The 14,489-nt window shown below is 31.6% G+C and overlaps 2 protein-coding genes across 2 annotated transcripts in view; one reads left to right on the forward strand and one right to left on the reverse strand.

The window, feature by feature from the left end:
* LOC108568170 (5-hydroxytryptamine receptor-like) overlaps positions 1-3,242 on the forward strand; it is a 176,121-nt gene extending 172,879 nt beyond the window's left edge. The window contains exon 8 of the mRNA XM_017929105.1: positions 29-3,242. Within this exon, the coding sequence (XP_017784594.1) occupies positions 29-1,052 (1,024 nt within the window). The 3' untranslated portion in view covers positions 1,053-3,242. The remainder of the gene's footprint in view (positions 1-28) is intronic.
* Positions 3,243-3,481: 239 nt separating this feature from the next.
* Positions 3,482-8,112, reverse strand: LOC108568169 (UDP-glucuronosyltransferase 2B15-like). The gene is made up of 4 exons (XM_017929104.1): positions 7,842-8,112; positions 6,978-7,778; positions 6,697-6,916; positions 3,482-3,988 (listed from the first exon to the last, which is right to left on the reverse strand). The coding sequence occupies exons 1-4, from the start codon at positions 8,080-8,082 to the stop codon at positions 3,706-3,708; spliced, it is 1,545 nt and encodes a 514-aa protein (XP_017784593.1). The 5' UTR covers positions 8,083-8,112; the 3' UTR covers positions 3,482-3,705.
* Positions 8,113-14,489: the final 6,377 nt, after the last annotated feature.

A 14,489-nucleotide genomic window follows, 5' to 3' on the forward strand; every position in this document is an offset into this window, starting at 1 on the left:
TAACTTTAATTATATCATCATCATTCAGGTATTGGGCCGTAACGAATGTGGTCTACACGAGAAACAGCCATAGAATTGGAGTGATGATAGTTATGATTTGGAGCGTCGCGCTTGTTGTATCTTTAGCGCCACAGATTCCACAATTCGGTTGGAAAGATCCTGATTATGCGGATAGGATCAATATAAAAAAGCAGTGTCTGGTTAGTCAGGACGTTGGATACCAAATCTTTGCAACATCTTCCTCTTTCTACGTACCTCTTCTTGTAATCTTTATCCTGTACTGGAAGATCTTCCAGACGGCGAGGAAGCGCATCAGGAAACGACGCGAGATGCGCAACCACAACGTGGAGAAGACAGCGAAAACGAACAACAACACAAAGAGCTTCATAATTAAGAGAAAATTCCTGAGGATGAAGAAGTCCACGAAAAGGTCGACCGCCGCTGAGGCATTAGTTGCTTCGTTGGTGATGATGGAGGGTCAATCGACGACTACAATGGACGTCGTCGAGGAGGAGGACGAACGTCAGGTGAATGGAAACGCCTCGGAGGAGACCACAGCGTTCACAATATCCAAGCCTAAGATCAAAAGCAACGTCGCCGTCTCGAACAACGTGAGCCCAGAGAAATCCTCATCGGCTACCACCAATAACGGATCAGCCAGTCACCAGAGCGACTTAAGCCGCATCGAGATGATCCATAAAGAACCTCCGACGATCGAAAGAGTGGCGGCTTCAAGAAGAGACCGCAAAGAAACTTTGGAGGCAAAGCGCGAACGCAAAGCAGCCAAAACCTTGGCCATCATCACCGGAGCCTTCGTCATGTGCTGGTTACCATTTTTCATTTTAGCTCTAGTCATGCCTTTGTGCGGTGACCTCTGCCCCATCAACGCCTACATCATATCTTTCTCGCTCTGGTTGGGATACTTCAATTCCACCCTCAACCCAGTAATCTACACCATCTTCAACCCGGAATTCCGGCAGGCATTCAAGCGCATCCTCTCCGGCCAGATCGGAGGCGGCATCCGGAACTTCCGCTCCGGCAAGATGCGATAAAACCCTGTACATACGCGAATCATACGTCCTTAAGTTAATCTGTATATAAGAATTTTATATTTATACCAAAAAAAAATATGTACAACACAGGTTTACGTTTCATGCCAATTTATTGATTAATTATTTAAAAAAAAATGTTCCTGATAACGCTACAAAAGTCTTTCTTAGAAACGTGTACATAAATATATCATGTAGAATTGAATATCGAAAACATTAAGTTTTCAGGCCGTAGGTTTCGTGTTTTTCGATACGCGCTTTATTGAACTGTTTTATTTTTTTTCTCTTCTTTTGTTCTATTGTCGTCCTTCCGGTCCGCAAGAAAACCACTTCCGTTCGGACGCAAATCCGGAACATTCTTCGAATGCCAACAGTTGCAATTCGGAACCCAAAAAAATATTCCAAAGAGATGCATTCAACCAAAACGCATACCCACTTCCCGCAATAACAACTCGAATAAGCGAAATAATCGAACTGTTAAACGCTGCTGTTTATTCGGAAAACACATTTCAGCAATAGTTGTTAAATTCTAAAATTAAACTTGATTACAAAAAAAAACATTTGATTGAATTTCATTTAAATCGATTCAATTAGCAATTTGATGAAAATCCAATTTCAGAAATTAAACAAACGATGGTTTGGTTTGGTAAAGTGATTTACTACCCAAAATCATATATTCATACGTAAATTCACCTAGCTAGTTTGCAGCAATCGCTGAAAACTAAATCCTTAACCATTCGCGATGTGATTTATTCGCTTTTCCACCTCATGAAACCTAAATTATTGTTTCTTTCTTTTACATTGCTCTGCCTCATTTAGATGATTTCTTTTCCGCTTATGAAAAATACAGCTGATAAGTTTTTTAACTTTGCTCATTCCGTCGGAGCATAATCACGAACGATTTCGTCTAAGCATCCCTTCCATTCGCTTTTCACTCGAGATAAATCAATCAATATTTTCGGATCTGTATTTTTTTGTATATGTTTATACTGCTTATTTATTCATTATTTTCCAATATCGCGTTTTCCGATAAAAATTTAGACTGCGCTCCCAATTTATTTTTACGTCCGCTCCGACCGCGAAAATCCAATTCCGCTCACGATATTTTCCACGACCGAAAAGTCTGTTTGTTTTTCACCCAACGCACGATACTAATTTGTTAAATCGCAGATGAAGAAAAAAAATATAAGGGAAAAAGAACCTTCAATTAGAGATCAAACACAAAAACTCATTATAAATCGCGTGCTTCATTTGCATGTCATATTCATTAAGTCATAGAAACACGATAATTGAATCCTCGTTGCTGGAGCCTCGATTCAAATAAGTTCAAGGTTGCACACCGAAAAAAAAACAAGTCGTTACTCCCGGCCGATTGTTATTACAAAACGCAGAATAATAATTGCGTTTCGATTTTGGTTTTGATGGCGCACGTTTCGCTTCGGTCGATAACCCGAAACCTCTTGGCCGCTTGCTGTTTTCACGATTTCGTGGATCATTTCGGCAAATTACGCTGTCCCGCTTAACGTTGAACACATGTTTCATCGCGTAGTAGCGCTGTTATTAGTTTAGATTAAGTAAGTAGTGACGATCAGCGAAGAAGAAGTTTGTACGGTTACATAATAAATACAATAATATTGAATTGATTTTCATGTGATATTTAATTCTAGGATAACATATCTGTCTAGAATTTAGATCGGTTTTCGTTTCGTTTTCCTTCGGCCGTCGCGCTCGATCCATCGAGCGGACCCGACGGATTACAAGAATCGGGTAAACGGGATATGAACTGTACATAGATAGTTTAATAATCAGATGCATGCTGTTGTATAACCTAAGTCGATGTATTCTAGTACTTAAGGATCAATCCTCGTGTCAGATCTTCGGATTTAGATCTGAGACGACGATATTTCAGGTGTACCAATCTAAACTGAGCCCTATATTGGTGACACCCGAAAACCGATTCATTTGTTATGTCTTTGTTATTGTTGTTACAATTCTTTTGTTTCGTTCGAAAGCGAATCGCAGGGTGCGAAATGTAACATAGTAACTAATTAAATCGATGTTCTTAGATGTAAATCGTGTAAATACATAAAGTTGTTGGGTGTTTTTTTTTCCTTAAATAATAAGTATAATTAGGATAATAGTAATCGAATAATTTTTCTCGCAAATGAATCTTAAAATTAACATTATAAACAAGCAAAATAAAACAAACACAACAAAATAAATAACAACAAGAACTCGTATTGTGATATATAATTATTTTATATTATGTATAGAAATATATATATAATATATACATATTGTTAGTTAAGAAATAATTATAAGAATTGTTTGTATCTGTGTACATAAGGAACACGCAATTATATAATATGAGTGTGTATTTCAAAAAATAAAATATATAAATAACTTAATAATATAAGTGTCGTGGAGTTATATAAATATATAATTATGTAAGAGAAACATTGTTCAATGTTGTATATAATCAAAACTTGAATCGAGAAACCAACAAAAATATGTAATAATTACTAATAAAAAAATAATAATAAAAACATGTATCTAAATATTATTGTTCATCGTATGTTGAGAAATGTAAGAGATTAACGAAATAAAAATGGAGAATGGATGAAGAACAAAAAAAATAATAATAATGATAAATAAATTACTGTGTTTTCCTTTTGCTCTTCTGGTTCTTGTGTTTCGGCGAGAGGGCCTTTCGAATGGCCACGATGATTATGATCAAGGTGAGTATAACGGCGCTTCCTACGAGGATTGCTACGTCCACCATTTCGTATTGGTACCATTTCAGGTCCATAGCACCATTCCGGAAGTGCGATGCCCCTTTGTGCCTTATTATGTGTTCCACCCAATAGACGGCCTCCTGTAGTGGATTCATCGGTCTGTCGTTCATCAAGGACGAACGCTTCTTCACGTTCTCTCTATAACTAAAAAAATAAAACAAACGCTTAAAGAAAACAGATCAACACTTATATCACTATCTCGCTTAATTCGGGTAATCGATTCCGAAATGTTTGAAATCGAAGACTAAAACCGCACAAAAAGAGAAATTTGTTTATTAGCTTTATTTTTCTTAATTAAAATTTAGTTTCATTTGATATTTTCAAACTGGACTGTTTCGCAGTAAGCGAGGTATTCCTGTATCCGTTAAATTGACAACTTAATTGATTGATAGATGCAAACTCATTTTCATTACTACATCAGTTAATTACATGTAATTTACAATATACGTTTTGAAATATTACTTATTTCGTAATCATGCAAATGAGAATACTATTTTTTAATGAGTATCTAGAATCTTAACAAAACAAAATGTCAAGAAACGTGACCGAATAATTGCAAGTAACCATTCCCAAACACACATTTGCAATTTTATCGATGAAAATGTTAATTTCATTATTTTTACTCTTTTATTATTACGTACATTACATATTTTTTTTGTACTCGCCGATTATTATATAATATATTTTGATATTTTTTTCAGTTAAATCTAATATGTTTAAGTCTATTTTTATCAATTTTTCTGTAATGTTATTGATTCAATAAAAGAGTAAAGTATTTCCATTTTAAATACAACTACTAATAAATTTAAAAAAAAACTTTATAAATAATATAATTAAGTTTCAAATGTTTTTAAATATTTAAGTTTTAAATGTATAAAAATACCAATGCACATATAAATATCTTAGTTGACAGAAAGACCTCAGTCGATAATATTTTGGTAATTATAATTTACATTTTTTAATATGTAATATTTTACTTTCGTCGATTCCCAAAAATATGAAGTTCTTTAATATTTTTAGTTTAGAATAACGAACGACACAGCCTATTAGATATGGTTAAACAAATCTATCAATTAAAGTAATATGTAAGAAAAAGTCTTATTGATTTAAATATAGAAATTTCGTTTTTAGAACATGAAATTAATATTATTATCATGATAATATCTACATTACTACCTTGTTGAAGTTTTAAGTGCTTAAGTTATTTACATTAACACCTCCTTCGATAAGTTCGTAGAATGACTAATAAAATAACTTGAACAGCTCCAAACAGCGCTAGGAATCATCAACTCGTTGTTCTTTTTGGTCCACTATGAGAAAACACGGTACCCATTTCAAACAGACTTGAACAATTGCCGAATTTGGGCTTTAAAAATTAGTAAACCACTTCTCTAACATTTGTCTCGACGGAGAAGAGTCCTTATAACACTTATCAAACACTTTACTTGAACGGTATTTTTTTCCTATCAAAAAGCATCAGATTGCCATGAAATTTTGACATGCGTCATCTGAAAGTTTGTACATTCTAAAACTCATATAGATTTGTCGATAGATTGATTAACTTGTTTTGTATTTGTTATTAATAATTAATTTTTTGAATGAATTCTGCTTTATTCATTAAGAAAAAGTGTATATATTTATTGGTTTTTGTTAATGTATTATTACTTTCTTGAAACTTAATAGTTAATCACCCTTCCGGAAAAAAACTTTTCAATTAAAAAATTACCGGTTAACCTGTTAACCTTATATAATATACTCGATGTTGTTTTATTATACAGATATATCTGTTATTTTGTTCGTTAAAGTATTTTATGTAATTAAATAAATAAAATATCAATTTAATCTTTGAATTAATCTAATATTGAGGTAAAAGCCCTATAGTCAATAGGCTTTGTAGCTATTAATATTATAAATTGATTATTTAATAACTACTTTTTATGTAATTACGGTAATTAATTTACAAACAAATTGTTGGACTTTCTAAACTTTATAATTACTTTAGTTTCTCGTTTAAAAATGCAATGTCATGAGAAATACAGTTTTATTAAATTCTCAAATATATCTATATTTGTGTACTTATTACGTTCTATTATAAAAAATACTTTATATATTTACTTTATGATTAAATCTAAAGTCATTTGTCTGAAAAATATTTCCATTAATAAAGTTATGTTGACAGTTCTATAAATATGTTTAAAAAATTGAGATTATTTCAGTTTTGTTACATGACCCATAAATATTGGAATTTTATAAATAATTCAATTATTGCAATTAATTAATTAATTCAACAATTAGTTTGAAATCAAATATTCATAGTTTCTATTTTTTCAGATTTAAAAGAAACACAAGAAAGCAATAAAAAATATGATGACAATTATTTTTTTAAAAGATAATTACATTTTGTCTGTCACAGTTAACAATAAATAAAAATTGAATGTTATTATTTACAAAAAAAAAGTAAATACATATCTTTTTTATTAAAGTATAAATTTCATTTGAAATAACATTATTAGTCTTTATCAATGCAATAATATTTGTTTCATCATTAAGATTAGGCGATGTCATGAAAAAATATAATTATAGTTTTTATCAAGTGACTAAGCATTTTATAAAGTTATCGCATGTTCGAGTGTGGACACTGAAACGTCTTAAACTATCAACATAAATGACCATCATTAGTTTTCTATGCATGTCATCTGAGACGTTTCCTATTGGTAAATAGAATGTTCTCAATTCCATCCTTAATTTGTTATAGTAAAAAAATTACGCGTTATCAAAGTCAATAACATTTGTTGTATTAATTTTGTTATCTGCGATGTTAATGTTTTATGTTTTTTGGCGAAATTACTTACCACGTTTTGTTGAGGATTTCGTTCAGAGCCCAGGTCAACTTCTCCTCGGTGAGCTCTTTGAATGGAACCATAGCCGCGTATCCACGATTAACCGCAAGATTAATATTCATCTTTTGATCTGCGTAAATGGGAATACCGATTATGGGAACGCCGAAGTAGACGGCTTCGATGGTGCTCAAGAGTCCTCCGTGGGAGATGAAGCCTTTCACGTTGGGATGTGCTAAACACAAAAGGAATTTAAGTTTAAACTTGTTTTTATTTTTTTTTCATTGTTTTGTCACCTAAGATTGATTGTTGAGGGAACCACTTTCCCAGTTTTACATTCGGCGGTTGACCTGGGAGAGTCTCGTCCTCCCACTTCCAAAGGACTTTCTGCTTGAGTTTGCTTAAAGCCTTAAGGATGGCATCGCGTTTCTCTTTCGGTAATGAAGATGATCGGAGGTTGGAACCTAATCCGAAGAAAATTACTCCGTGAGGAGCCTCGTCCAGGAACTTTTGCAGATCTTTGGAAAGCTCTCGGGCCTTCGGATGGAAACCTCCGATTTCTATCATATTGGGAACGTGAGGTGTAGGATCGTTAACGCTTATATGCGAGTTAACTAAAACGAAAGAATCCCGTTTGTAGAGTAACTCGTGGAGAGGTGGTGCATCCGGGAAGGTTTCATGAAGAAGTTTATCGTGGAACGGGAATGCAATCAGTCTACGATAGATTTCCTCGATGCTGTTCAAGAAGAAATTATGCATTCTCTCTGATAGATCCATTTTTCCTTGGTAATCGAGATAATTGTGCGGGATGTGCGACATCGGCGCCGGATTTCCCACCAAGTGATTATTCCAAATGGACGTTCCCAGTGTGCTGAAATAGATGAGGGGGGCCTTCAATTGGTGAGCAATTCCGACCAAGGCTTCATTCAAAAACTGGTCCATGATAACTACATCGACCGTAACATTGGAATTGATGAAATCCAACACCGGTTTGTACTTGAGCACAAAATCGCAAAAGGTGTATCCCAGTTTGTAGCAAAGGATCACCTGGTTGACGGGATACATGTTTTCCATGTCGAAGAAGACTGTCTTTTGCTCTGAAAATAAAAACGTTTCAAAGCTATTCTAAGAATTATGTCTTAAATAATGTATCTTATTACCTCCAATTATGTCAGCCAAACCCTCCAAGTAGATTTCCTTGTAATTAGGTATAGGTTTATCCTGCTTGTACGGAGCGATCATCGTGACCTGATGCCCTCTTGCAGCCAACTCCTCCAGCAATCTGTGACCCAAAGTATAGTGACTATATGAAGGCATGGCGAAGATGCCCAAGATATTGGCGCAACATCCTGCCGAGAACAGCGAAGCCAGAACAAGAACAAGAATCGCTGGTCGTTCCATCGCAAACTCTCGCCACTAAAGAACACCGAACAGCACCGCGAATCTTCTTTTATACACGCCGCTTAATCATTTCAGGGTCAAACGTGATTTCTGTCCATTTGTAGCAAATCTTCAAAAAATAACGTTTCTTCCGTCGTTTTTTCAATCGAAGAAAAGAAAAATCACTATCATGCGTATGTGACTTTTCTTGGATTGAAAAAAACGGAAGAAAGAGCCGACAAATTTCAAAAACAAATTCGAATCTCATCGATTTTATTGCGCTTCGAACGCACGCAAACTATTATGCAATTGTGGCAATTGAACCAAGCGCTGAAACTATTAGCTTAATACTTAAATAATATGTTATGTTATTATGTAATATGTTTGTTGGAGAATTTCCGGTGCCCGAATCCGCGCCGTTTATCCCTTTTTACGAACGGCAAAAGCGAGAGAATTACGGGAAGGAAAATCAGTCGACGATGCTCTAATTGAATCATTCCGATTCGATTCGTCCATTACTAGTACTGTCTGCCTCCCTCACACCAAAAGAAGGAAATGTTACTTTTCACAGCAGAATGGAAATATCGCGGAAACAGTTTATATCGATTCCGTTTCGCCTTTCCATCAAAGAAAATAAAAATCCGTGAGTAACGAATACCTGTCCTTGCACGCATCATACACAAAATTACTTAACAGTATTTACTATTGCCGAAGTTACTTGAACAAAATGATATTAAAAAAAAACTAATAATTTTTCGACGTTCTCACTCATTAAATTTAATAATTAATAATAATGAATAAGTAGATTTTCTGCAGTATTATAACGTTAAAACTGTTTTCAAAAACAATAAAACAAATTGATTATGTACTAAACTAACATACAAAAACCGCAGCAAAATGTTTATTTTCTAAATATTCCTTTAAATACTACATAAAAAAAATAATTATTAAAGTTGTAAAGAAAAAAAATCTAATGGATGCTTGAAAATATTTTTTGTTAACAAAAATCAAGTATTGAATGATGATGATAGTAAAACAAATATATAAAAAGTAGTTATTTAGTAATGAAACAATTTCCAAATAAATTTTGAGAAATCAAGGGAATTGTAAGAAAAAAAATTGATTGATTAAATAATATAGAAAAATAAAACGCATTAACGTTTCATTGTGATTTTATTTATTATTTTATATTTTTATAAAGAATAACGATATGAGGCAATAGTTCGTATTTGATCAATCCAGATTCGCTATAAACCGGTTTGAAAATTTCTATACAAATTAAATTTTAATTGAGAAAATTGACAAAATTATTTAATTATACACAAACATTATTAATTATACAGTAAAAGTCTCTCATTATCCACACTATGCGAGGTATTGCTATATTTAGTTTCTTGAATAGTCTAGTTTTAAACATTCCTACCTGCGTTTTACAAATCTATTATTCCAGTTTCAGACAGTTCGGAGTATTGGTAATGATAATATGTGTTATAACACATTACAAAAAAAATGTTTGTAAAGTTATAGACGGTAAAAATTTAAAAAAATAATGTTCTATTCAAGAAATTCAAATTTTAAGAACCCTATCTAAATTTAACCTTAAAATTGTATGTAAGATATTTGTAGAAAACCATATCGGTATAATCATTTAATACAAATTAAACTTTACTCTTCACATTCCTTCTGACAAAAAATATTCGTGATAATCTCATAAAACATTTATTAAAATAAGAAGTTTTATTAAACATCTAGCAAGAATATAATTTTCAAATTATTTTTTACAATATTTCAAATAAATATCTGCATTAATCTATCATTATATACAGGTAACCCCCGACTTACGACCTAGTTCCGTTCCAAAGGGATGTTCGTAAGTCCAAGTTGGAGAAATATACTTATCTTACCGCACTTGGTTTTTACTTTTATATATGTTAAATTCTGACTGCATAAATTCGAAAAAATAGATTAAAATAAACAAAATACTTACTTAAAAATACTTTTCAATGTAGCCATCATAATTATTTAATAAGGAAACAAATGACAAAGGAAAAAAATGCAACAAAATACATAGAACATCTTCCAAAAATATTATATTTTATTAAAGAAATTATCAATTTTTGTTTGGACAGTTAATATTTTTTATTACTATATATCTCCTTGTAACAAGTTATAGCTTTTAGAATTTTGTTCGTACGTCCGGGAGTATTTATTTCACATTAAAAATTATAAAAAACGTTTAAGAAATTTTTACCAAACGATAAAAAAAAAATAATTGTTTCATAAAATAACCTAAATTTTACATTTAATGTAATAATTTTCTTCTCCTCGACCGATACCTTTCCCTCTCCTTGAAATTTAAATCCGAACAGTCCAACATATCCTCTCTTTCTCTAAATTCTGTGCCCCTCGAAACCTAAATATCTTTCCCAAATTTAAATATTCCACATTATCCCTATTCCAGTACCTAATGTCCCTCGATTGATACACACTTGTTCTTACTCCGCTGCTTTTTTTTCCTCATTCTTCTGTTTTTCATTTGTATATTATTATTATAATACTGTTATTATTCCATAATTAAATTTATGTTCCCGGGCGGAAAGACCTCGGTCGTTAGCCCTTTGGCCAACCTATTAATATATATTTTTTTTAATTTTATGTTAGAATTTATTTATCTATAGAATGTACTTTCTTTTTCTTATGTATTCATGTTTAGCCAATAAATTATTATTATTATTGAAATAATCTTACATTATTATTAGTAACTAATAATAGTATTATGTACTTAATGTTTCAAAACAAACAGAAAATAGTTATTTACATAATACAATTGAAGTTTAATTTATTACACAATTTTCCACATTAAATTAAGCAACGATAATAATATAATATTTGCTGTAAGACAAACATCTTTACAATATTTCATAAAAAAAAATGATACAATAATTTAAATTTAAATTAGAGGACAATTTTCGTAATGCGTTTTAGATTTGTTAATAATATATACTAGCGGTCGCTAACCTGTGGTCCGTGGATTACTGATAGATCGCAGAGCAATTTGAATATATTTGCAATTTTTTTTAAACAGCATGTTTATAAAAGATCCAATGGAAGAATAAGTGTATGTATGTAATACATTTTCATGGAAAAACATCATGGTAGTGGTCCGTGAGATTACAAATTTTGAGTTTGGTAATCCGAGAAACAACTATTGAGTTTAGTAGTCAACGTTCCCATGAATTGTTTACACAGATTTTAAATAATTCAAGTATTTTGTGACTTTGAAAATAATGAAAGGTGTAAATATTTTCATTTAACTTTATACAAAGTATTTGATTATAATTATAATACTCGTATATTCATAATCCAATCATTCGATGCCAATAATACGGCAGTAACTCACAACGCGAGAAGAACCTCCGCTGTCTCCTCGTTAATCATAATCAGAATTACATCCTCGCCGCACACCATGAATTATGCAATTCAATTATGCACAGCCTCTGCGACCATATTACTTATCAAACGCATTCATAAATACATTTTGATCGAGACGAACTTCAAACTCGAATTCATCTAAATCTCTTTTCTATTGCTCGCATTGTTCCATGACGCTAAAAGTCAAAAAATATTTTTTTATAGAGGAATAATCTTATCATATATTGCTTCATTACTTCCTGAATTTCATCTCTTATCTCATTTTGTTTAGAAGAATTTCTTAATGAAGGATAATTTAATAAATACGTTTTATCTCTTATCACAATTTGTTTAGAAGATTGTTTTTTTTTAATATTTTCATTGCAAATTAAATCCAACAAAAATTATTTAAAAAAAATGAATGAAATTAATAAATTATTATAATGACAAAAAAATTATACAAAGATAATAACAAACAATGCAAGTAACTGATATTGATATCAGTAAATAATACGATGCAAATACATTTTAAGTTCCGAAAAACGTACCTGGCAAATCAACTTCAATAAACACACCAATCACTAAAATGTACAACATCTTCTATTTCTATAGCCGCGACAACACTCTACTGTCCGACATATATTTCAAAAACCCAATAAACCGCTTGCACTCAATCATCCAAACCAAAACTGGCTTCTTAATAAAAACACACAACCCCAAGACCATTGTCCTCGCATATCTCAAATACATGCAGGTTCGAGGTCATATTTCAGGATTTGGTAAAAGCGCCTACTAAAAATACATATACCACATCGTTGTCGATTGTGAGCAAACAGCATTACTGAAATTAGCCAGCACATTATATCAACTGCAATCAAACACAGATTTTGCAAAAACGACATATCGAGAGTGACTGACCAGCCAACGATGTATATCCCGCTTCCACCAAAGTGTGTGGCTTGCAACTCCGATGACCATGCTACATGGTCCACAAAATGCCCCGAGAGGCCCACGAAAACAATCCCGGGCATACCAATGCCAAGGTCAAACCATTAAACAAAAAATCGAGCGAGCTGCCAAGGGCCTTTGCCGAGAGATGAATCCACAAGTCACATTGCATGACCACATTGTCAACACTTACACTTTTTTATATAAACAAATATTAACTCACTCCACCGTGTGTGAATAAAAAAGTAGTTTCTGATGTTAGTAGTCATTGTAGTTGAATCTTAGTGTTGTTTGTGATAACACATATACCCAAACTTGAGTTCAGACATGTTATTTGTATTTATTTTTGTGCAAAATTTAATAACACTTGCTTGTCTCCGAATAAAAAGCCAAACAATAGAAATAACCATAGATATGAAAACCAAACTCGTTAAAAATCAAGACGAAGTTATACTTTTTTTTCGACATGGAACGCATTATTTTACATTGTTCCACTGTACATCATTCATCAACATTCCAATATATTTGTTATTTATCACTTATATTTTATACAATGTCCAAATTAATTTTTCAAATTATATGTCTATAAGAAGCACTTTTTTTTGTATAATTTTTAATATTGTTATGATACTGTACTCACCCGTTGGCACAGATTGTATTCAATAAATATGTTTAAATAAAATTTAAAAAAAAAAACTACTTTTTGCAAAAATTATTTTGAAATCTCTTGATAATAATTATCAACAAGTGCATATATAATTAATGTAGACAAAATGATCATATGATTTTTATTAATAATCAAATGTTATTAATTATAATTTTGCCGAAATTATTACTTATCGCTTTATATTCTTAAATAGATTAGTTTAATTACTGCGTTGTAGTTACAATTATTGCGTATAAATCAAGATACTTTGTTTTTTTAGAATAGTTATATCTGTTATCTCGTGTCAGATAACGTAATTAATCTCTCAATACCGGAATTAATTAATTTAATTTAAATTTGTGTCATAAACAACTTGCATATTAACTATAAACTACGTACTGTTAACTCTTCTTGTTATATTAACAGTTGACAGCAAATGTATATTTTTAGATAGGAATGAACTAAATATGCTACACCCGACCATTGCTCGAAAAATATTGTTCTGTCCCACGTGCTTTGTAGAAACTGTATATCGTGAATTTTCATCGTTAGGCGTTAAGAGGTTAAAACATCATAATTTATTGGTGTCGTGGAAGTTAAACGCAGGTTCAGGTGTGCCGTTATATCACATAAAGACAAGGTTGAGAAACACTGTTTTAGAAGAATATCAAAATGTCTGTATTGTTTGTAGTCTTGGTTTCATAATAACTTCATTAATAAATGTAGCTTATATTCTCCCTTTAACTCCGTGGAGTCGATGGAATTTTGTAAAAAGTTTATACCAATAGCTTCCAAACTGGGAGTCGCGAAAAAATTACTAGAAATATATTTTCAAAAAAAAAATTAAATTTATGCTAATCATTGATATAACTATGAAATAATTCATAGGTCACCTTCGCTTTTCACATGTGACTGTGATTACGAAAGCGGCCTATGACTAAAAATTTAAAAAACAAATGAGTTTATCAGTTTTTTTTTGCGTTTCATTTGCTTACATTACTGTAATTTGAATATTTGCAAATTGAATATTTAAATATTTGTAAAAATTGAATGGTTAGATTAAGTTGGTTACTAGGTTATTAAACAAAATTCACTTGCACATTCATGAATTTGTGGTATCTGGCCAATTATTTTTTCGAAAAATCGACATCAGTATTGGAAAGCGCCACAGCCAATTTGATTTCTTTTTTGTAAGGAGAATTCATTTAACTAAAGGAGAATTTGGAATCTAAAATCAATATTAATATTTGAGATTCATTTCGCGCCAAACTATTGTCACGTAGTAAAATAGTATTATTTTTGGTTTAAATAATTAATTATACATTATTTATGATCTATGTACTATTCTATGACTCAATATATGATAATTTATTAAGATGTATATAATAAACACATTGACCAAAACAAACAATGTATTTTTATA

Source organism: Nicrophorus vespilloides, unplaced genomic scaffold (genome assembly GCF_001412225.1).
Source record: "Nicrophorus vespilloides isolate i.1.1-1 unplaced genomic scaffold, Nicve_v1.0, whole genome shotgun sequence".
NCBI lineage: Eukaryota > Metazoa > Arthropoda > Insecta > Coleoptera > Silphidae > Nicrophorus > Nicrophorus vespilloides.